This window comes from Brachyhypopomus gauderio, unplaced genomic scaffold (assembly GCF_052324685.1).
Source record: "Brachyhypopomus gauderio isolate BG-103 unplaced genomic scaffold, BGAUD_0.2 sc51, whole genome shotgun sequence".
NCBI lineage: Eukaryota > Metazoa > Chordata > Actinopteri > Gymnotiformes > Hypopomidae > Brachyhypopomus > Brachyhypopomus gauderio.
In genome coordinates this window covers 1,195,001-1,217,077 of record NW_027506876.1, presented here as the reverse complement: position 1 = coordinate 1,217,077, position 22,077 = coordinate 1,195,001, and the positions used below count along the sequence as shown (strand labels likewise).

The 22,077-nt window shown below is 43.3% G+C and overlaps 2 protein-coding genes across 4 annotated transcripts in view; one reads left to right on the top strand and one right to left on the bottom strand.

The window, feature by feature from the left end:
- The first annotated feature begins 285 nt into the window (after positions 1-285).
- LOC143487840 (D-amino-acid oxidase-like) lies at positions 286-14,842 on the top strand. Of its 2 annotated transcripts, XM_076987062.1 has the most exons (13): positions 286-611; positions 769-786; positions 1,674-1,751; positions 1,992-2,187; positions 2,619-2,733; positions 8,245-8,321; positions 8,533-8,598; positions 9,834-9,888; positions 10,424-10,528; positions 10,611-10,693; positions 11,879-11,996; positions 13,895-13,993; positions 14,496-14,842. In XM_076987062.1, the coding sequence occupies exons 4-13, from the start codon at positions 1,994-1,996 to the stop codon at positions 14,616-14,618; spliced, it is 1,035 nt and encodes a 344-aa protein (XP_076843177.1). In that variant the 5' UTR covers positions 286-611; positions 769-786; positions 1,674-1,751; positions 1,992-1,993; the 3' UTR covers positions 14,619-14,842. The 2 variants fall into 2 exon arrangements, with proteins under 2 accessions (XP_076843177.1, XP_076843176.1); XM_076987061.1 differs by lacking the exon at positions 769-786 and having other exon boundaries at positions 287-611.
- The window catches only part of svopa (SV2 related protein a), an 18,414-nt gene continuing 11,123 nt past the window's right edge, over positions 14,787-22,077 (bottom strand). For both annotated transcript variants that reach the window (XM_076987059.1, XM_076987060.1), the window contains exons 11-16: positions 19,554-19,630; positions 19,270-19,374; positions 19,076-19,187; positions 17,859-17,940; positions 17,583-17,672; positions 14,787-17,070 (exon numbers count right to left, since the gene is read on the bottom strand). In XM_076987059.1, coding sequence (XP_076843174.1) covers positions 16,855-17,070; positions 17,583-17,672; positions 17,859-17,940; positions 19,076-19,187; positions 19,270-19,374; positions 19,554-19,630 — 682 coding nt within the window. In that variant the 3' untranslated portion in view covers positions 14,787-16,854. The remainder of the gene's footprint in view (positions 17,071-17,582; positions 17,673-17,858; positions 17,941-19,075; positions 19,188-19,269; positions 19,375-19,553; positions 19,631-22,077) is intronic.

Here is a 22,077-nt window from a genome sequence, read left to right as displayed (position 1 = left end):
TGCGGTTTTTTGGGCTACTTTTGAGTTGGCAGGGTTGCCAACTTTTGACGTTCGCTTGGAGTGAGATTTTAACCTGGAGCCGGTGGCGAGTGTACTTTGTTGAGCGGGGGGGAGGGGGGGGGGGTGAACGTAAAATGGACACAGATTCAGTGTTATATCGCCGGTGGATGGCGCCAGAGCTAGCGAACTAGTAACGTATTGAATCATATATGTGGATCTGAGGTAAATAAACTGGATATTTTTTTTCGGCGTGAGATATCGGAAGTGTGGCGTGAGAGCGTGTGAAAACGGTCAAATGCGTGTGTCTCACGCTCAATGCGTGAGAGTTGGCAACCCTGAGTTGGGCTACCACGGGAGTTACAAGTCAACACTAAGAATCGATCGCGATATAATACTTAATTTGTCTCCACACTCGCCACCCCCCCCCCCCGTCAACAACTTTGGGCTTTGTGCTAGTTTAGGCTGCTGAAGGGCGGGTTTTACACTGACTTTGTGCGGGATATTTTTGTAGGACCTGGCAGCCCTGAACGCAGCACTTGCGACTTTGGTCTCTTCACGTAACACTTCGTTGCTTCGCCTGCTCCACAGCTGACGATACCAACGAAACCTGGGTAAGTCCTCTAGTTTACAGAAATATACAAATTATTCCAATGCTCCACAGCTTTGCAAGTTTGTTTTCAGTAAAAAAGTTTCAAGCCATCACTTGTATTTAGTAGTTTATAGAAGTGCTGTTAATTAAGAGAAATAATTACGTTTTTGCTTTTACAGCAGATCACGATGAAGCAGGTACTTAAGAAGTAGTAAACGTGAGCAATAGTGGTTGACTTATTAAACCTGTTAATCGATTTATTTTAAAATGAAGCAATAATATGTTGAGTAATTAAAGTAATGGCACGAGCCTCCACAGGGTTGCCAACTCTCACGCATTGAGCGTGAGACACACGCATTTGACCGTCTTCACACGCTCTCACGCCACACTTCCGATATCTCATTTACCTCTGATCAATATCTATGATTCAATGATTTTTTCCCTTGATGTTCACCCACATTTATGATTCAATTCAATCTATGATCGCCAACCACCGGCGATCGATAGATCGCGATATAATACTTAATTTGTGTCCATTTTACGTTCGACGCCGCCCTAATAACTGGCCCAGATAAAACAAGATTATGGAAAGACTTTTTCCATAATATATACTAGAGATGTGAAAGTTACTGTCCGTTCTTTGGTCAAGGTGTTTATCAGCATTTATCCTCATTTTAGAAGGGACACATAAACCTGGTTAAGGTCTTAAACCTGGTTGCAGAGATGGTTATCTTCTCTGCATGTTTTGTTGCTTAATGGTTATTAACAGTATGTCCTTGAAACTGCAGCATGCAAAGCTTGTTCTTATAGAAGTCCAATACAGACCCAAACCAAAAATTAACAATCAAGGTAATGAGATGTTAAAATGTTACTATCTGAGGAGTAAAGCTGGAGTGGGAGAAATGAATATTTGTTTCTGTCTACACTAACCTGGGCTACAGTAGCATCACGTAGCAATAGCGCACTGAGGTTCTCTTTCTCCTCCCTCATCTCAAAGCAGTAGGCATCAACATACATGAATACTGGCTCATGGCATCTATATTAGTGTTGCAAAACATCTGAAAATACATTTTCCTATTTCCAGTGCTTCTCTCAGATACACATAGTGCCTACACTCTGAACATTTGAACTTGCACAAACCCCAGTGGTGCCCTGACCGACAGTAAGTATACCTACAACATGACCAATCACCATATATGAGTTAAACTTTCTGAAGTAATGTTTCACTAGCTGAAGTATATAGCCAGTCTGTCTCAAAGTACAGCAGCTAATATTTGCCAGCCAGTAGTTATTATTTTTCTAGGACAAGACACAAGACTGAAAAGGAACTCTGCACATGTTTATCTTGATTAATGGTGATTTTTATTGTGTAAAAAGCTTGTATCACACAATCTGATTGTAGCCATGCGAGTGGCGGTGATTGGCGCAGGCGTCATTGGCCTGTCTGTGGCTCAGAGCATTTACCAGCACTACCACGACAAAGTCCGTCCACTGGCCATAGAGGTCTACGCAGACGTCTTCACGCCGCTCACAACCAGCGACGGAGCGGCCGGGCTCTGGCAGCCATATCTCTATGATGAGGGCAACGTTCAGGAAACGTGAGCGTCATGGTAACATTCGTCATGGAAACATTCGTTTGAGTGTGAAAACGGCAGTAGGCCACAGATCTACTCTCTCTGCTTCACCCCTTTAACATAAGGCCTCGGGCTGGGATGTCGTCAAATGTTGCTGCAGTCTGCAGGATGGTAATTCCATAAAAGGATAGGCTTTGTCTTGGAGCAAATGTTACAGCGCCTTGGGATTTTTCAAGGAAAATTGAGAGCCAAGCAAAGACATGTTGGAATGTTGGCATGGTGAAAACAGGCTTAAAACCAGAGAGGAAGTTCAACGGGTTTGTGCACATGTGCTGTGAATTGTGAAGAGCATCTTTCCCACAGAGTTTCAGGATCTGCACTGCCAGGTGGTCTTGACTGGTGCCTGTGTAGAATCTGTTGGAAGTGATATCTGGGAACGTTCTGTCTTTTTCCAGGAAATGGAACAAAGACACATTCGACTACCTCTTGAACTTCCTCAACTCTCCCGAATCAGTTAAAATGGGGATATTCCTCCAGTCAGGCTACAACCTGTGTACTGAGCATGTACCGGTAAGACATACCGACATTTTGCATACAGTGTGTGCTTAATATCTGACCCTGTTGGTGATAAGCCCAGATACTACCACATATACTGCCACAGAAAGGACAAAATGCTACTAAACACACACCCACACACTCACACCACACACACCATTCCATCAGGGCTCCTTACAGATGATGAGTGATTAAACAAGTTTGAGTCATTGAATGGTGGTGTTTATTGATTTGCCTCAGAACTACAGGACATTGGTAGTGAAACAATGACTACAAAGTTAAAGTTTATGGGTAGTTATTTCTACTGTCATATCTCAGATGTATGCCCTTTCGAACCCATGCTGATTTCAGTGCTTTTATGACTTCAGTCTTGTTTTCAGGACATGAAATACATGCTCTGATTGGGTGTCATGGCTGCCCCTGCCTGTCAGTTATGTTACTGTTTTTGTGAACATGTGCTAGCTGTCTGTTGTATTCCCTCCTTGTGTTTTGTAACGCTGCCCTTTATCATTGGTTTCATGTTAAGTTGTGCGTATATTTGCCTCAGGTCAAGTGTTTCATTTAACTGATCTTTGTATCATATGTTGCGTGTACAGCCGAGTGTTCTTGCGCACGTTTGCCTAAAAACAAGAACAGTTTGTATGGTTTGTTTTTATTTCAACTATGTCTAACCTGTCGTTTAATGATGGTTATATTTCTGTCAGACTCACTAACAGTTTTGACCTGTACTTGTTCATACCACCCTTCTTTTGCATTCCCCTTTAAATCTCTCTCTTCTCAGTGTTTACGTTTGCCAATCGCGTCCTGACACCCACGTCATCACATTGGGTGAATGTGAAATTGTACTTTTTGGCCTGTTCAGACACTGTAGTTGTGTGTGCAGTATGTGTTAAGAATTGGTTCTATTGGAAGGTGAAGGTGAACCACTTTATTTGTAGACACATCATCAGTATCAATTCATCTCAACTTAATTAGAATCACTGTCCACATGCTTCCACTCACTATTTTGGATATGGCTGTTTTACAGGTGAATTGTACAGTTGTACAATTAAAGACTGTAGCACATGTGCAGTCTGTAACTGTAGTCCAAATCATTACATCTGTGTCTACATTCTTAATAGCTTTTGTGATGTATTCAACAGTTTTCTTAGTATTTTGTCGTGGTCTTCCAGGTCGTACGTTTCTACTGAGCTAGCCAGTGCTATCCAGTTTCATGAAAAATGTATGAATGCATATATCGTATCTCTTGTTATGTCACTGATGGATTTCTTTGCTCTGTTGTATATGAACCAGTGGTGGAATGTAGGAATGTTAGAAAGTCATTGTTGTAGTTGGTCACAATGTGTGATTGGACAGCCACCCTACCATCAACCAACCGCCTAGATTCAGACATCCGCTCATATCAATCTCTCCTTTCAAATTTCTCACTGGAAGTCACATCAGCAAAATCAGCCTACTACAGAAAGAAATTTGAATAATCTGCATCCAATCCACGCAAGCTATTCAGTATTTTTTCTTCTCTCCTTAACCCTCCCTCACCCCCTCCTCCATCCTCTCTCACTCCTTAACCCTCCCTCACCCCCTCCTCCATCCTCTCTCACTCCTTAACCCTCCCTCACCCTCTCCTCCCTCCTCTCTCACTCCTTAACCCTCCCTCACCCCCTCCTCCATCCTCTCTCACTCCTTAACCCTCCCTCACCCCCTCCTCCATCCTCTCTCACTCCTTAACCCTCCCTCACCCTCTCCTCCCTCCTCTCTCACTCCTTAACCCTCCCTCACCCCCTCCTCCATCCTCTCTCACTCCTTAACCCTCCCTCACCCCCTCCTCCATCCTCTCTCACTCCTTAACCCTCCCTCACCCCCTCCTCCATCCTCTCTCTCTCCTTAACCCTCCCTCACCCTCTCCTCCCTCCTCTCTCACTCCTTAACCCTCCCCCACCCCCTCCTCCATCCTCTCTCACTCCTTAACCCTCCCTCACCCCCTCCTCCATCCTCTCTCACTCCTTAACCCTCCCTCACCCCCTCCTCCATCCTCTCTTACTCCTTAACCCTCCCTCACCCCCTCCTCCATCCTCTCTCACTCCTTAACCCTCCCTCACCCCCTCCTCCATCCTCTCTCACTCCTTAACCCTCCCTCACCCCCTCCTCCATCCTCTCTCACTCCTTAACCCTCCCTCACCCTCTCCTCCATCCTCTCTCACTCCTGAGGATTTTGTCATCTTCTTTGAAGAGAAGATTGCAGCAGTCCATCAGTCCTTCTCCCCAGCTCCCACCCTTCCTACTAGTACCCCTAACCCAACACTCAACTCCTTGGATTTTTTCTCCACTCTCTCCTCAGACAAGATACATCAACTTCTGACTTCTAGCAATCCAACTACATGCCCACTGGATCCAATTCCTTCCACTCTTTTCCAGAATATGTCAAGAGATCTCCTTCCGTTCATCTCAGCAATCATCAACAACTCCTTAGTTTTGGGTCATGTACCTACCGTGTTCAAGATGGCAAGGGTGGTACCAATGCTGAAAAAAGCAACACTTGACACCTCTGACATGAACAACTACAGACCGGTATCACTTCTTTCTTTTCTATCAAAAACTCTGGAGCGAGCAGTCTATGACCAATTATCTCTCTTCCTCACCCAGAACCAACTCCATGATCCTAATCAGTCTGGCTTCAAACGGGCACACTCAACAAAAACTGCCCTTAAAGCAGTGACCGAGAAGCTCCATGCTGCCAAGGCTAACAAGCTATCATCATAATTCTTCTAGATCTTTCTGCAGCCTTTGACACGGTCAACCACATCCTCCTCTCTGTTCTTTCTAGCCTCGGTGTGACTGGCTCTGCTTGGAAATGGTTCCAGTCATATCTTGAAGACTGTTCCTATCAGGTAACATGGAGAGGATCTACATCCAATCCATGTAAACTTTCCACTGGAGTCGCCCAAGGCTCAGTCCTAGGCCCTCTTCTCTTCTCTTTATATACTCGTTCCCTTGGTGACATTATTTTGTCTCATGGCTTCTCTTATAATTGCTATGCTGATGACACCCAGCTAATTCTTTCCTTCCCTCATTCTGACACCCAGGTTTCTAGGCGTATCTTGGCATGCTTAGCAGATATTGCTTCATGGATGACTGCTCAACACTTGAAGCTCAACCCTAGCAAAACTGAGCTTCTGTACATTCCAGGAACCCCAAACCCACACAACGACCTCACAGTTTCCTTTGAGAACACCTTGTTAACACCATCAAAAACTGCTCGAAGCCTGGGTGTAACGTTGGACAACGAGTTGTCCTTCTCAAAACATGTTTCAAAACTGACCAGATCCTGCAGATTTCTCCTCTGCAACATACGAAGAATACGACCCTTCCTATCACAGGAAGCTACTCAAGTGCTCTAGTAATCTCTAAGCTGGACTACTGCAATTCCCTACTTGCAGGTCTTCCTCTATGGATCATCAGACCTCTACAACTAATTCAGAATGCTGGGGAGATTGAACGACTGGACTTCAGTCTCCCCAAGTTCTCACATGTGACTTCTCTGCTACGCTCTCTTCACTGGCTTCCAGTAGTGACACGCATCAGATATAAAACCTTGATGCTTGCTTCCAAAGCCAAAAATGGACTGGCCCCTCCCTACATGATGTCCATGGTCAAAAGCCGATCCGTACAGCAAACACTCAGAACCTCAAGCTTGGCTCGACTTGAAACTCCATGCTTAAAGTCTCATAGAAGACAAAGCTCCAGACTATTCTCCGTCCTGGCTCCAAGATGGTGGAACGATCTTCCATTAGCTGCTAGGACTGCAGAGTCTATTGCTGTCTTCAAGCGTAGACTGAAGACCCACCTGTTTGTTGAGTTCTTAACAGAGCACTAACTGAGCTGATACCACTTGCCATTGTTCTTAAATTGTATGTCTGTCTATGGTTATTTGTGCTTCTTTGCAAACATCTAACTTGCAAAACACTAGGTAATGACATTGACTCCTGTAGTTTATTAGTAGTCTGACTCAATGGTATCTTGAATTCTGGCTTATCCATACTATTACCTAGGATGAATTTTGTGATCAGATGCAAAGCACTTTGTAAGTCGCTCTGGATAAGAGCGTCTGCTAAATGCTGTAAATATAAATGTAAATATTAATGTCCACTCACTCCATATAAGCTGGAGTTGAATGTTGGAGGAATGTAAAGGAGAAGGTGTTTAGTGATGATAAAGTGATAAGATGAGGCTAGAAAGGGTCTCTGGGGTGGTGCAGCATTTTCATGGATGCTTGCTGTCAAGGAAACATTGACACACTTGAGAAAATAACAGGTGTCCATGCAAGACAGGCAGGGCAGGGTTAAGAAGAGAGGAGATGATGTTACGGAGCTTGCAGCCAGATTTTACTTGTAGAATGATCACACCAGAGGAAAGTTTTGCTAGATCATGAGAGGAGATCAGTGTCAACATGGGTTTTGTTAAACGTCCTTTCAGCTAATCTTAATTTTCTCCAGTTTCTGCGTAGTAACCCAGACAACCAAGGAGTTGGGCAAGAAGACTTTCTTGGCCTGGAAGATGGAGAACAGAGGAGGTCGGAGGATGAAGAAAGGAGAAACTATTGGTGGCAGATTCAAGTGCTAGAGAAGAACAAGAGTCTGTGTGGTGGGGATGAGAGGATGGAGGGAGGATGGAAGGAGAAATGGAGTGGAGGTTGTGGTGGTTGGGTATGAGTAGTGCATTTATGGAAATGGAGTGGAGAAATGAGAAGTTAAGGGCAGAGGAAACGTTTGCTGAAGACCAGGTCCAGAAGCATACTGAGCATTTGTGTGTATTGTGGTTCTGTCTGGTATGTTTCTTTCTTGTGGATTTGCCCTTTTGCACCTTTGCATGGCTCTGATCTGCAATTTTGATCTGGACTGGTTTTCACTGGTCTTGGATTCTGGTTTTGTGCCATCGCTACTGGTCTGGTTTTCGACACTTGGACTATTAGAGAACGCCTCTGTCAATAAACCCTTTTGTTGAAAGTCTGCATGCGTTTGCATTGTGCTATGCTGCAACAATCACACGCAAAGTAGTTCCATAGATGTATGATAGTTGCAGATGATGTCATTATGCCATGATGGTGTGAGAGATGAAGTCGTCCACAGGAGGACATGTGATGGTGTGAGAGATGGAGTGGTCCACAGGAGGACATGTGATGGTGTGTGCGATGGAGTGGTCCACAGGAGGACATGTGATGGTGTGAGAGATGGAGTGGTCCACAGGAGGACATGTGATGGTGTGAGAGATGGAGTGGTCCACAGCTGCCACAGGAGGACGTGCTGCAGTTGTTCGTCTTTGGCCTGAAATTGGACTATAAACAAAAGAACTGTGATTCCTAAATGGTTGAATTAAAACCCTTGTGTTAATTAACACCCTTGACTTAAACATGGTGGTAATGTCATCTAACATGCCAGAAAACATTGTAAGAACAGCAAAAACTATCACTATTCAATTAGTTATACGTTGTACTACTCAGCATTGATGTTCGTGACTCTCCCTCTGTAGGAACCCTCATTTAAAGACATTGTCCTGGGATTTCGTGAACTCACCCAGAGAGAGCTTGATATGTTTCCAGGATACAGGTATTGACACACACTAACATAATCTAACTAGCATTTAATTAAAATCCCCATTCCTTTCATAATAATTGTGACATTATCTCTAATCTGCAATGACCCTGCAGTAGTCGTCTGTGATTTAAAATAATGTTTATTGATAACCTATGAAGTTTGTCATGAAACATTTTAATGTTCCTTAATGTCATCCACTTCTCTAATGACATGTCCTTCTTAGATTTGGTTGGTTTAATACTGCTCTAATAGTGGAAGGAAAGACCTACCTGCCCTGGCTTATGACCTGGTGAGTGATTCCCTGAATACTACCCAGAACACCCTTGTCTATTTGATTTGCCTCACAGAAAAAAGTCATGGACAAAGCTACAAGATGCAGCCAGCACTACTTACAATACTATCTCTAGTACAAGAGAATTAGTATGAATGGTTTAAAAAGACCACTACAATACTATCTCTAGTACAAGAGAATTAGTATGAATGGTTTAAAAAGACCACTACAATACTATCTCTAGTACAAGATAATTAGTATGTATGGTTTAAAAAGAGCAGTGAATGGAATGACTAAAGTTTGTAGCACAATTCCACACCTGCTTTATGGACACCTATAAGGGAGTTGATATATTCCAGTATTACATTTCAAAATACATATTTTATTAATCTTTTAGAGTAGTGTGTGCTTGAAGATACAAACGGGTGCAGAAATGTCCTGTAAACATGACATAATTCTGGGGCATAATATTAGAATTAACTCTGAGTGCTGAATCGAATGGGTTCTTGAACTTCAGTGCTGGAGAGTCTTATTGGGTGTACAGTGAGGAACATAAGTATTTGAACACCCTGTGACTTTGCAAGTTCTCCCATTTAGTAGTCACGGAGTCGATGACCTGAAGAGAGCTGGCACCACTGTGGCTACTGTGGGTAATACACTAAGACCTCATAGTTTAATGTCATGCATGACACGGAAGGTCCTCCTGCTTAAATCAGCACACGTCCAGCCTCGTAAGTTCACCCATGACCATTTAGATGATCCAGAGGAGTCATGGGACCAAAATAGAACTTTTTGGAATGGGCCAAAATCCCTGCTGCAGTGTGTGCAAACCTGGTCAAAACTACAAACCAAGACTACTGTACCAAATATTAACATTGATTTTCACAGGTGTTCAAATACTTATTTGCAGCACTAGCACACATTGTTAAATAATCATATTTTGTGATTTCCATTTTTTTAAAAAGATTGTCTCTCACAGTGGACATGCACCTAAAGATGAAAATTTTAGACCCCTCCATGATTTCTAAGTGGGAGAACTTGCTAAGTGTTCAAATACTTATTTTCCTCACTGAAAAAAAAGACAGTTTTGTTTTTCAGTATATCTCAGCATATAAAAACAACTAACTGCTGTAAAAATCACTGACATGTCAAGTTTACCAGTATATTGTTTTATATAGGCAGATTATTCTACCTGCTTACAGGTGTCTGTCCAACTTTAATGACACCTTCTGTTTGCTTTTTCTCCTATGCAGGCTGACACAAAGAGGCATCACATTTCACCACAGGAAAATTAATTCATTTAAAGAGGTTAAGTATTTATCTTCACAGTTGTAATGGTAGATTATTTATATATGACTGTGCATATCGAAGATGTCCCTACTATCTTTAATTGCACTCTCTAGGAACCAGAGTCACTAGACAATCAACTGCACCTACGATGACCTTGTAATGCGTTAAAATGAATGTTTTGTCATGACCTTCCCAAGAGACAATCTCCACTAGATCTTAAATTCTCGGGACTCCCCTATCAGTGTCCAGTTCTGAAGAAGCCTTTCAAATTAGAGGTGAAACGTCTTCAAGAAATAAAACAAGAAATCCAGTTGCATTCAACTCAGGCCCATAAGACAACCATACATGGATGAGAACTTGCTATGAGGGTTATGAGATATCCCAGTATGCTTTGATGAATATGGATAAAAGCATAACACATCTCATTTTCACAATCTTTTTATACTGATCAAGTTTTATCAATAGGACTTGATTTGTTCAACTCTAAACCTATGCTAAGTGTGGAAGGCATAGTTTTTCCTGATTGGTGAATCTTTCTCCTGATGACACACAGTTGGCTGACGATGGTGCTGATGTCATCATCAACTGTTCTGGAGTCCGATCCGGTGAACTGCAACACGACCCTGAGCTCACTCCAGGGCGAGGGCAGATTATTAAGGTTCAGAGGTTATACAAGGTTACCCAAGGTTAGCATCATAGACACAGGTAGTTTCATAGTGTTTATTTTCTTTACTCATTAGGTGGATGCACCTTGGCTTAAGCACTGGATCCTGACACATGATTTCAAAAAGGGGGTTTACAGTTCACCTTATATCATCCCAGGGTATGCTTTCCTGTTATTACTTTAAACCCTATGATAGCTCATAGTAGTTACATAGCTGAAAGCTGGTAACCACCAACTAGCTGGTTTTGTATAATTCTACACACTAGTAGACTTGATACACTATTAAGAGGTTGGTAAAGATAAGATCACAAAGATTCTAAAGATTCCTTTAAGATCGATTCCACAGAGATAATGTACACTCACCGGCCACTTTATTAGGTACTCCTATCCAACTGCTCATTAACGCAAATGTCGAATCAGCCAATCACATGGCAGCAACTCAATGCATTTAGGCATGTAAACGTGGCCAAGACGATCTGCTGTAGTTCAAACAGAGCATCAGAATGGGGAAGAAAGGTGATTTAAGTGACTTTGAACGTTGCATAGTGGTTGGTGTAAGATAGGCTGTTCAGAAACTGCTGATCTACTGGGATTTTCACGCACAACCATCTCTGAGGTTTACAGAGAATGGTCTAAAAAATAGAAACTATCCAGTGAGTGGCAGTTCTGTGGGCACAAATGCCTTGTTGATGCCAGAGGTCAGAGGAGAATTGCCAGACTGGTTTGCCCAACATGTCGAACCTTGAGGTGGATGGGCTACAGCAGCAGAAGACCACACCAGGTGCCACTCCTGTCAACCAAGAACAGGAAACTGAGGCTACAATTCACACAAGCTCATCAAAATTGGACAATAGAAGATTGGAAAAATGTTGCCTGGTCTGATGAGTCTCGATTTCTGCTGTGACATTTGGATGGAAAGGTCAGAATTTGTCATCAACAACATTAAACGATGGATCCATCCTGCCTTGTATCAACAGTTCAGGCTGGTGCTGGTGGTGCACTGGTGTGGGGGATATTTTCCTTGCACACTTTGGGCCCATTAGTACCGATTGAGCATTGTTTGTGGGATTTGATGGAACCGGTGATTTGCATTGTGGATGTGCAGCCAATTTTATTCATTTATTTTTATTCTATTCTATTTTTATTATATTGCTGCTATTGGGGTAAAAACTGGGACCGTGGGTTCCAAATTTAGTTCCTCCTCGTACCACATGTGATGTGAATGACAATAAAGTCTCCTTGAATCCTTGAACCTGGTACTAGCATGGTGAACCTAATAAAGTGGCTGGTGAGTGTATTTGCTAAAAGAAATGATATACTATCCAGGCCTCATTTAATATTCAGGAGTCGTCTGGTGACCGTTGGCGGAGTTTTCCAGAAGGGAAACTGGAACCATTGGAACAATTCTACTGACCATCGGAAAATCTGGGAGGAAGCTTGTGAGCTGGAGCCCAGCCTGAAGGTCTGATCGTAGATTTGATGGGTGGAATGTATCGTCATAGATGACCTGTTGTGGTCAGAGGTTACAAAAAAGCTTAGACAATTCCATCTTTATTGGTTTCCAGGCTTTTGAAGGAATCAGTACATCAGAGACTATTATATGTACTTTAAACCTCAAGAATTTTTAACCAAATAAACCAGCAAACTAGCTTATGTTAACGAACATCTCCATTATACAACCCCTGGCAAAAATGGAGTCGCCGGTCTCCGAGGATGTTCCTTCTGGCATTTCAAATGGCAACTTTTCTGTTTTTAAGAAACGCTAAAAGAAACTAAGAAAAACAATTGTGTTAGCGATTAACAGTTAGATTTTTAGAACAAGCACAGGGAATCAATTATGGAATCACTCAATTCTGAGGAAAAAATTATGGAATCATGACAAACAAAATAACATGCCAACACATCACTATTACTTTGTTGCACCACCTCTGGCTTTTATAACTGCTTGCAGTCTCTGAGGTATTGACTTAATGAGTGACAAACAGTACTCTTAATCAATTTGGCTCCAGCTTTCGCTGTTGCCAGATCAGCTTTGCAGGCTGGAGTCTTGTCATGGACCATTTTCTTCCACCACAGATTTTCAATTGGATTGAAATCCGGACTGTTTGCAGGCCATGACATTGACCTTATGTGTCTTTCTTCAAGGAATGTTTTCACAGTTTTTGCTCTATGGTGAGATGCATTATCATCTTGAAAAATGATTTCATCATCCCCATATATCCTTTCAATTGATGGGATTTTAAAAAAGTGTCCAAAATGTCATTGTGAACCTGTGCATTTATTGAAGATGTAATGACAGCCATATCCCCAGTGCCTTTTACGTGACATGCAGCTCATAGCATCAATGACTGTGGAAATTTGCACGTTTTCTTCAGTCATCTGCATAAATCTCATTGGAACGGCACCAAACAACTTCCAGCATCATGCAATGCAGATTCGAGATTCATCACTGAATTACTTTCATCCAGTCATCCACAGTCCACAACTGCCTTTCCTTAGCTCATTGTAACCTTGTGGTTTTCTGTTTAGGTGTTAGTGATGGTTTCTTTTAGCTTTTCTGTATGTAAATCCCATTTCCTTTAGGCGGTTTCTTACAGTTCGGTCACAGACGTTGACTCCAGTTTCCTCCCATTTGTTCCTCATTTGTTTTGTTGTACATTTTCTGTTTTTGAGTCATATTGCTTTAAGTTTTCTGTCTTGATGCTTTGATGTCTTCCTTGCTGTACCAGTATGCTTACCTTTAACCACCTTCCCATGTTGTTAGTACTTGGTCCAGGTTTTACACACAGCTGACTGTGAACAACCAACACCTTGTGATAATCCTCTTCTTTGTTTCAATCCACATCTTTCGTGTTGGAGCCATGATTCATGTCAGTCCACTTGTTGCAACAGCTCTCCAGGGTGTGATCTCCTTTTTACCTGCGTACTAACGAGCAGCTTTAATCTGATGCAGGTGTTAATGATTGTAATGAAAATTAGCAGGATGATTTCATAATTTTTTCCTCAGAATTGAGTGATTCCATAATTTATTCCCTGTGCTTGTTCTAAAAATCTAATTGTTACTGGCTACCAAAATTATTTTCTTGATTTCTTTTAGTATTTCTTAAAGCCAGAAAGTTGCCATTTGAAATGCCTTTAGTTTTTTTTGTCATGTCTGTGATCTGCTTTTTTCTACAAAATTAAACACCTGAAGGAACATCTTCAGTGACTGGTGACTCCAGCATTTTTGCCAGGGGTTGTACATAGTCAGCCACATTGTACAGCGTGCTGAGAAAGTCTCTTTTATGAAATCCTCTTCAAGGTTCTGAACAATTAGAATAAATTCAAACTTGCTTTGTAAGCGGTCTCTCTCTATCTCAGTATGCACGGATTGTGGAGGATTGGACTGGTTTGCGGCCTGTACGCAGTAAGGTGAGGTTGGAGAGGGAGACCATGCGGTCTGGAGCAAAGACGTTTGAGGTGAGGTCTGAGCACATCACACACTCGACACTGAAGATAACTTTACATTGTTAACATATTACAACTCCTTGGTTTCAACCTGATGTTACCATGTATGTGGTGACACATTTATGATTCAATAAAAATCCAACTGCATTTTGAAAGTGATTCTGCATTCAGTATGGATCTGATCGAAATTATCAATATTCACGTAAATCAAGTCAATAAAGTGCTTGATAACTAGCTAACTAGCCAAGTTTAGATAAACCCATTTTCAGCAAATTATAAGGTTGTACATCAGACGTTTTATTTGTTTTTTACTGATTGTTATAAAGAAGTAAGAAAGAAATAATCATATTGCATTTGCATTGGAAATTTAGATCTTTTCATCTAATGACAATGTGGAGCCATCTAAATGCATGTTAGTTTCACTGTGTTAGTTTCACTGTGTTAATGGCTTTATAGCTGAGCAGTGGTTTTCATCTTCATCGCTTCTCTTTTGATAGCCGTCTTTACTTTTCAGGTCATCCATAACTACGGCCATGGAGGTTACGGTCTGACCATCCATCGCGGCTGTGCGGAGGAGAGCGCCAGGCTCTTCGGAGAGATCCTGCAGCAGGAAGCCAAGACCAAATCTCGACTCTAATCCAGGCCTTAATCCAGGCCTTATTACAGAAGTTAACTGTGACTGCAAGCTGTTGGAAAGAAAAATAAGAGTTTGCAGCAACATTGTCATTTTAAAGACTAATTCTACATTTTAGCCATCCTAATCATGTGTTTGAAAATACCTACTCATTTTTTTAATAGGCATGTGTTCAAATGACATACTGCAATGATAATGCAACACAGAATTAAAACAACACAAGTGTTTCCTTTTGTTGAAATAGTTTATTGTAGATGCATGTGTCGATCCACTGTGATGTTGGAGATCTGTACAAACTTAACACTAAATTGAGAAGGCAGGCCTGAAATACATACACACACACACACACACACACAGGGGCGCAGATGGCACTGGGGACGGGGGGGACATGTCCCCTCCAGATTTATATTGACCCCATCCGAAATCTAGCATCTACAAGCATAAACGTATATATTGTACAGCTTGGTCCCCCTCACTTCAGAATTTCCATCTGCGCCGATGCGCACACACACACACACACACACACACTGCACAAGGGGTGGTCAAATCTGTCATCTAACGAGGTAATCCAACAAGATAAAGTAATTGCTAGTAATCCAGGTGATTTTCAGCTCGTATACTGAATTTGCTGAACTCAAATGACACCGAACACATGGACTCCTAATCACGCACAGCTTCGCACTTTACCCTGACCTTTAAATCGGCACGGCGACGAACCTTAGGCCCAGAACTGAAGCTCCTCTACAGGTCAAATTGACACTGACGGCGATGAACGAAGTGCACCACATCACAGTACCCTGGGATGGACCCACTGTACACATCCCAGGGTACACCACATCACAGTACCCTGGGATGGACCCACTGTGTACAGGCCTACTGCCTGAATGTATTCACGGAGTGTTTAATGCAATGTTAGCTTTAATCCTTAATAAACAGTTAAGAACTGTGTATCATATTAAAAATCTCCTGTAGGCTACTATATTCCTGTATTATATGCATAAATAAAACAATAAATATTCCTTAATTAAACTGGGCAGTGTTTTACAACATGCTAATATATAAAAATATATATATACTTTGCTTTGACTTAGCTGAAGCCATCACTTTCTGTGGCGTTTTCAAAGGGTATGCTTAAGCAATGACTAGTGTGCGTTCATATTCAATACGTTACTGAATGTCTGGGTGTCTGATCACTGATGGTGGACCAGGCGGGTCCATGAGATGACAGCTGCGGTCTGAGTGGCGGATATAACAGCTGATCACAACACGCTTCACGCCGTTTAACAGCCCATGGAAGCAAACGAAACGGTGGGCGCACAACAAGGTTTGCTAGGCATTCGTGAGAGGCCGTCGTTTTTTTTGTTTTGTTTTGTGTTGTTTGGCCAGGTGCGGTAAGGCTCTTTCAGGTAGGTAGATAAACTCGACATTTTACACACAGTCTCATTCATTTATGTCCCAGCAGGTTCACTACACATTAATTCATTTACACATCCTTCCATCTAAATGAACTCTCCTGCAAAAAAAAGGTGATAACATGAGTTGGCCATTTGACCTAACAGGAACTACCTACTGTTCACAGAGAGCCATTTAAAACAACAATGGGGGAGTTATGACTGAGTCACCTTATCCTGTCTGGCTGTGACTCGGTTTCTTAGACCCTGTTACACATTAATTCAACCCCTCCCTCCATCTTGATCAATGGTGAATGCATGATAATGAGGAGTTAGCAAAATGTTAGCAAAACCTTGTTTGCTGGTCCCTACTAGCCTTCTTTCAAAATGCTAGGTTTTTTGGTGAAGTATTCCTTTAAAGGTGAATATTGTCATCACTGGGTGGCTGTGAACTCAGGCGGTTGTAATACTAACACAGATGGAGTGTTGCCAAGGTGTGATTTAGTCTGCACCATTCTCACACACTGGACCAGTGTAGAAGAGGCCACCCACGCCCCATCACTGACCGTCTGAAATGGATCTGTGCTCTGCCCCACAATCATGACTAATGACACAGTCTTTGCTGACTGACTCAATTTTCTTCACACATACTTCAAACCACAAGATAAAAATCTCATATCTTTTTCTCCTCCCTCTGCTCTCTCTTGCGGTCTCTCTCTCGTCTCACTGTCTCTCTCCCTCTCCTGTCTCATTCTCTCAGTTCTCTCTCAGTGTCTTTCTCTCTCTCTTCTAACCACCCTTATCCACTCCACCCTCTCTCTCTCTATGTCCTCTGTGCTCCACCCGCCTCAGTCTTGTGATCCGGTGCTGGAGCGGGGGCTGATGTCCGGGCTGGGGCTGGCGGGACGCCCCTTCATCTCCTGACCCCACTCCCCCCTGTGGCTGGACTCCTGCAGGCCACGCCCGGTGGTCTCGATGGGCAGTGCGCAGGACGCCACGGCCGCCAGCAGACAGCAGCAGCAGTACACCGACAGCGTCAGGTACACAGACGACTCCAGCATCACCTGGGGGGCGTAGCGGACGAACGATAGGCTCGGTAAATACCACTCCTGCTCCATGTTTGCCAGAGCTACTAACTGTTAGGGGATGGATGGAGGGATGGATGGAGGGATGGAGTCTGTCGGGCAGTTTTCAATAATTAAACAGCTAGTAAAATCCCACAAACACAAAGTGAGTTACGCCAACGACTGCGGCTAATCTGACACGTGAGCTCTAGATTATTCCAACACTTTTTCCTTTAGAATGAAATTAACCACTGGTTCAACAGCACATTCTGAGATTAGTATAATAGCAAATATTTTGATTTTATATCTAAAAATAACTGAGCAAGAAAAGCATCGACTTCTCATTCGATGAGAAGTCACTGCTGAACCTCATGCTTGAGTCAGAGCATTAGAGCAGCTTTTATTCGATTATCCAGGACGACCTTTACTGAAATGGAGCCGCATGCTGTCAATCGATCGTCTAGCTCACAGAATTATTTACATTTGTGAGTGGGGACGGGGGTCTACAGCACCTGGGCTACAAAGGGCGTGATCAGGGCTCCGACACGCGCCATGCCACTACTGGTCCCCAGACCGAGGGCTCTTGTTGCCGTGGGATACACCTGGGGAGTGATGAAGTGAGAAATTTACCTTACATTAAGCATTTACATTTACAATTACATTTCCTAGTAAGAAATTCCACTTAGCCAGAATTCAAACTACAGATAAACATGGTGTAATATAAGTCAGGGCTCTGTTAGTATGGTGAGTTCAGCTGTAGACTGCAGGTTGTGAGAGGGAACTCTCACCTCTGGTGTATAAACATACGCTGCCTGAAAGCCTCCAGCGATGAACGCTCTCGCAATGAAGATCAGAATGGTTAAAGACGTCCTGCAACAGAGATCAGCACAGAATGGTTAAAGATGGGGGGTGAGTGGTTGGTGGTCGGGGGGTTAGTGGTTGGAGGTTGGGGCCAAGTAGTTGAAGGTTGGAGGGTGAGTGGTTGGAGGTTGGGGGGTTGGAGGGTTAGTGGTTGGAGGTTGGAGGGTTAGTGGTTGGAGGTGAGTGGTTGGAGGTTGGGGGGGTGAGTGGTTGGAGGTTGGGGCCAAGTAGTTGAAGGTTGGAGGGTGAGTGGTTGGAGGTTGGAGGTGAGTGGTTAGTGGTTGGAGGTCGGGGGTTAGTGGTTGGAGGTCGGGGGGTTAGTGGTTGGAGGTGAGTGGTTGGAGGTCGGGGGGTTAGTGGTTGGAGGTGAGTGGTTGGAGGTGAGTGGTTGGAGGTGAGTGGATGGAGGTGAGTGGATGGAGGTGAGTGGATGGAGGTGAGTGGTTGGAGGTTGGAGGTCGGGGGGTTAGTGGTTGGAGGTGAATGGATGGAGGTTGGGGGGTGAGTGGTTGGAGGTGAGTGGTTAGTGGTTGGAGGTCGGGGGGTTAGTGGTTGGAGGTGAGTGGATGGAGGTTGGGGGGTGAGTGGTTGGAGGTGAGTGGTTAGTGGTTGGAGGTCGGGGGGTTAGTGGTTGGAGGTGAGTGGTTGGAGGTTGGGGGGTGAGTGGTTGGAGGTGAGTGGATGGAGGTTGGGGGGTGAGTGGTTGGAGGTGAGTGAATGGAGGTTGGGGGGTTGGAGGTGAGTGGTTGGAGGTTGGAGGTGTGTGGTTGGAGGTTGGGGGGTTGGAGGATTAGTGGTTGGAGGTTGGGGGGGGGGTTAGTGGTTGGAGGTGAGAGGTTGGAGGTTGGGGGGGGTTAGTGGTTGGAGGTGAGAGGTTGGAGGTTGGGGGGTGAGTAGATGAAGGTTGGGGGGTTGGAGGTGAGTGGTTGGAGGTTGGGGGGTTAGAGGTTAGAGGTTGGGGGGTGAGTAGATGGAGGTTGGGGTGAATAGTTGTAAGTTGGGGTGAATGGTTGGAGTTTGAGTGTGAGTAGTTGGAGGTTGGGTGTGAGTAGTTGGAGGTTGGGGGGTTAGTGAGTGTGGGGTGAGTATGGGATGAGTGATGGATTAATGTGGGGTGAGTGTGGGATGAGCACTCCCTCTGTACCTGCCCACGCAGGCGTAGAGTGGCACGATGCAGATGGAGAAGACAAGGAAACACAGTGCCATTGTCTTCTTCCTGCCCAGCCTGTCAATAGCCCACAGGGTGACCAGGAGACCTGCAGTGACCAGCAAACATCTTTCAGTGGCTGTTGGATACTGTGGATATCTGGGGTCACGGGGCTGAGCCAGTGACCTTACCTGGGAATTCAGAGAGCGTGGTCCACAGCAGGTCTTTGTAGTCGTTCGTGCTGAGATACTTACACTCCAGATTACATCTTGGCTCTGTCTTACTACCTTTGGCCTCTAGAGGGAGACAAAACGTCTCATTTGACTAATTTTGATGTTGCTCATTTGTCTAGTTATAAAAAACCAATTAAAAAGACTGATAACAATAAACAACATAAAAAATTGCAGAAATATGAATTAATTAATTAAGAGCAGATATGTATGACAATGCATCAGGTGTCAATCACATGACTCACCTCCGCAGGCCCCGCCCTCCTGAAAAAGCTCTGTGGTCAGAAGTACGAGTCCATAGTAGGAGAAGGCATTGGAGAACCTGGAGCACAGAAGAACACCTCAGTGTTCAGGGCTCCCCGTGTATGGGCACTGAGAACTGTAGCTGAAGGCCTGGTATGTACAACACCACCGAGTGAGGAAGATGAAGGTATTAGTGTGGAGTTACAGTGCCCTCCATAATTATTGGCACCCCTGGTTAAGATGTGTTCTTTAGCTTCTAATAAATTAAATTGTTATTGTGGAAACATACTCTTGCACTGACAATTGTAGAAAAATGTAACCTTTAACTCAAGTGAAGTTTAAGGGGGAAAATAAAATCCCTAACAATTCGTTAGGAAATAAATGTAATTAAAGAATTTCTGTCACTTCTACAGTAGTTCACGAAGTTAATCAGCGTATGTAGGAACATTTAATTATCAATTTACAACTTCCTGTTTCCCTGGGGTATAATTATGACGTGACACAGAGGCCATTTCTCTTCAACATGGGAAAGAAACATAGCATTCAAGTAAGGCAGATGTGTGTTGACCTTCACAAGTCAGGCAATGGCTACAAGAAAATAGCCACTCGCCTACACCTGTCCATATCTACTGTCAGAGGAATTATTAACAAGTTTAAAACAACTGGGACAGTGGTAAACAAGTCTGGACGAGGACGCAAGTTTATTTTGCCACCACGCACAGTGAGGAGGATGATAAGAGAAATAAAAAGTTCTCCAAAGCTAACTGTTACAGAACTGCAACAAATGGTAGCATCTTGGGGTCACGAAGTCTCCAAAACAACCATCAGGCGCTATCTACACGCCAACAAGCTGTTTGGGAGGCATGCACGGAAAAAACCTTTTCTCACTCTCAATCATAAACGAAAACGTTTGGAGTTTGCTAAGCAGTACTGGAACTTCAACTGGGACCGTGTGCTTTGGTCAGATGAAACAAAGATAGAGCTTTTTGGTAACAAATGCTGTAAGTGGGTCTGGCGTAACACAAGAGCTGAGTATGCAGAAAAGCACCTCATGCCCACTGTGAAATACGAGGGAGGATCAGTGATGCTGTGGGCCTGCTTCTCTTCCAAAGGCCCAGGGAACCTTGTTAGGGTGCATGGCATAATGAATGCTTTGAAATACCAGGACATTTTAAAACAAAATCTGGTGGCTTCTGCCCGAAAGCTGAAGATGGGTCGTCACTGGGTCTTTCAGCAAGATAATGACCCTAAACATATGGCAAGATCTACACAGAAATGGTTGACCACACACGGAATCAAGCTCCTCCCATGGCCATCTCCAGGGCCGGCCCTTCCATTAGGCGATATAGGCAAATGCTAGGGGCGCCGGCTGTCCAGGGGGGGCGCTCGCGTGCATGCGTTATTTATTTATTCATTTACAAATGAACAATTTATAAATATGAAAACAAGCAAAGTCCACATAATCACAACTTCATTGTTTAATAATATTAGTCAAATTAATAATTATAATAGCACACGATACCCATCACCCGCACAGCCCCCTCCCCCCGCTCGCTCTGCACACATCGTTACTGTTTCTCTGTGGGGGAAAATCTACGCCACAGAATGAGTGTCATCTCTCCAGAAAGATGCCAAAAAGACCGAAGTTCTCTGGTGCCCAGGGGAGAAAAATGAGAAAAGAGGAGGAAGAAGCCAAAGGTAATATAATATGGTGAATTACACTATACTGTATGTTGTACTGGAAGGGTGCTTCGTTTTAATATGAGAATGCATGTTGATGTGTTTCCATCTTTGGCGGAGAATTTTTATAAGCAGATCTTACACACTGACTCATATAGGTTTGCTGGCTCTCCCTTTTAATTTGAAACAAGTCCAAAATGCTGCCAATCTGTAGCAGTGGTGTTTTTCTTTTAAACCAGTTCACTTGACTCATAACTAACACTCATCGTCATTGTGGCTTTTTCCCCTCTGTATGATCCTAGTGAAAACCGCCACTCCATAACCAATCAGTGTTCTCTAACTGCTGACCCCTCCCACAGATCTTTTTAATGAATGCGCCAAATTTTCCAAAGTACAGATTTGGCATGTTGCGTCACGTCACATGGTTAATATACTGCCACAATTTTACAATACTGTCATCATACTGCCCAATCCTAGTAGGTGCTATTATTCGCTTAGCTCAGCAAGTTTTTAAAATAAATATATAATAAAACACACCTATACTCTCTGTTCCTTTCAGATGCACTTTTGAAATACTTAAATCCTGTTTCTACACATCCTGGGCAACCAGAAGACACATTCTCAACCTTATCACCTTCCAGTGAAGCAGCATTATACCATCATATCCCTCCTCCTCAGTACACCAATATTTATTTATTATTAATATTTAAAAGTTGTTCTCTGCACTACTTTATAGTTTTAAAATATTTTTTGGGCAATATATTTATTGTTATACTGTAATACTTATAATTCATTTGGTTTTTATTTGTTTCTTTAATACTGATTTTACTGTTGTTTTCATTCCAA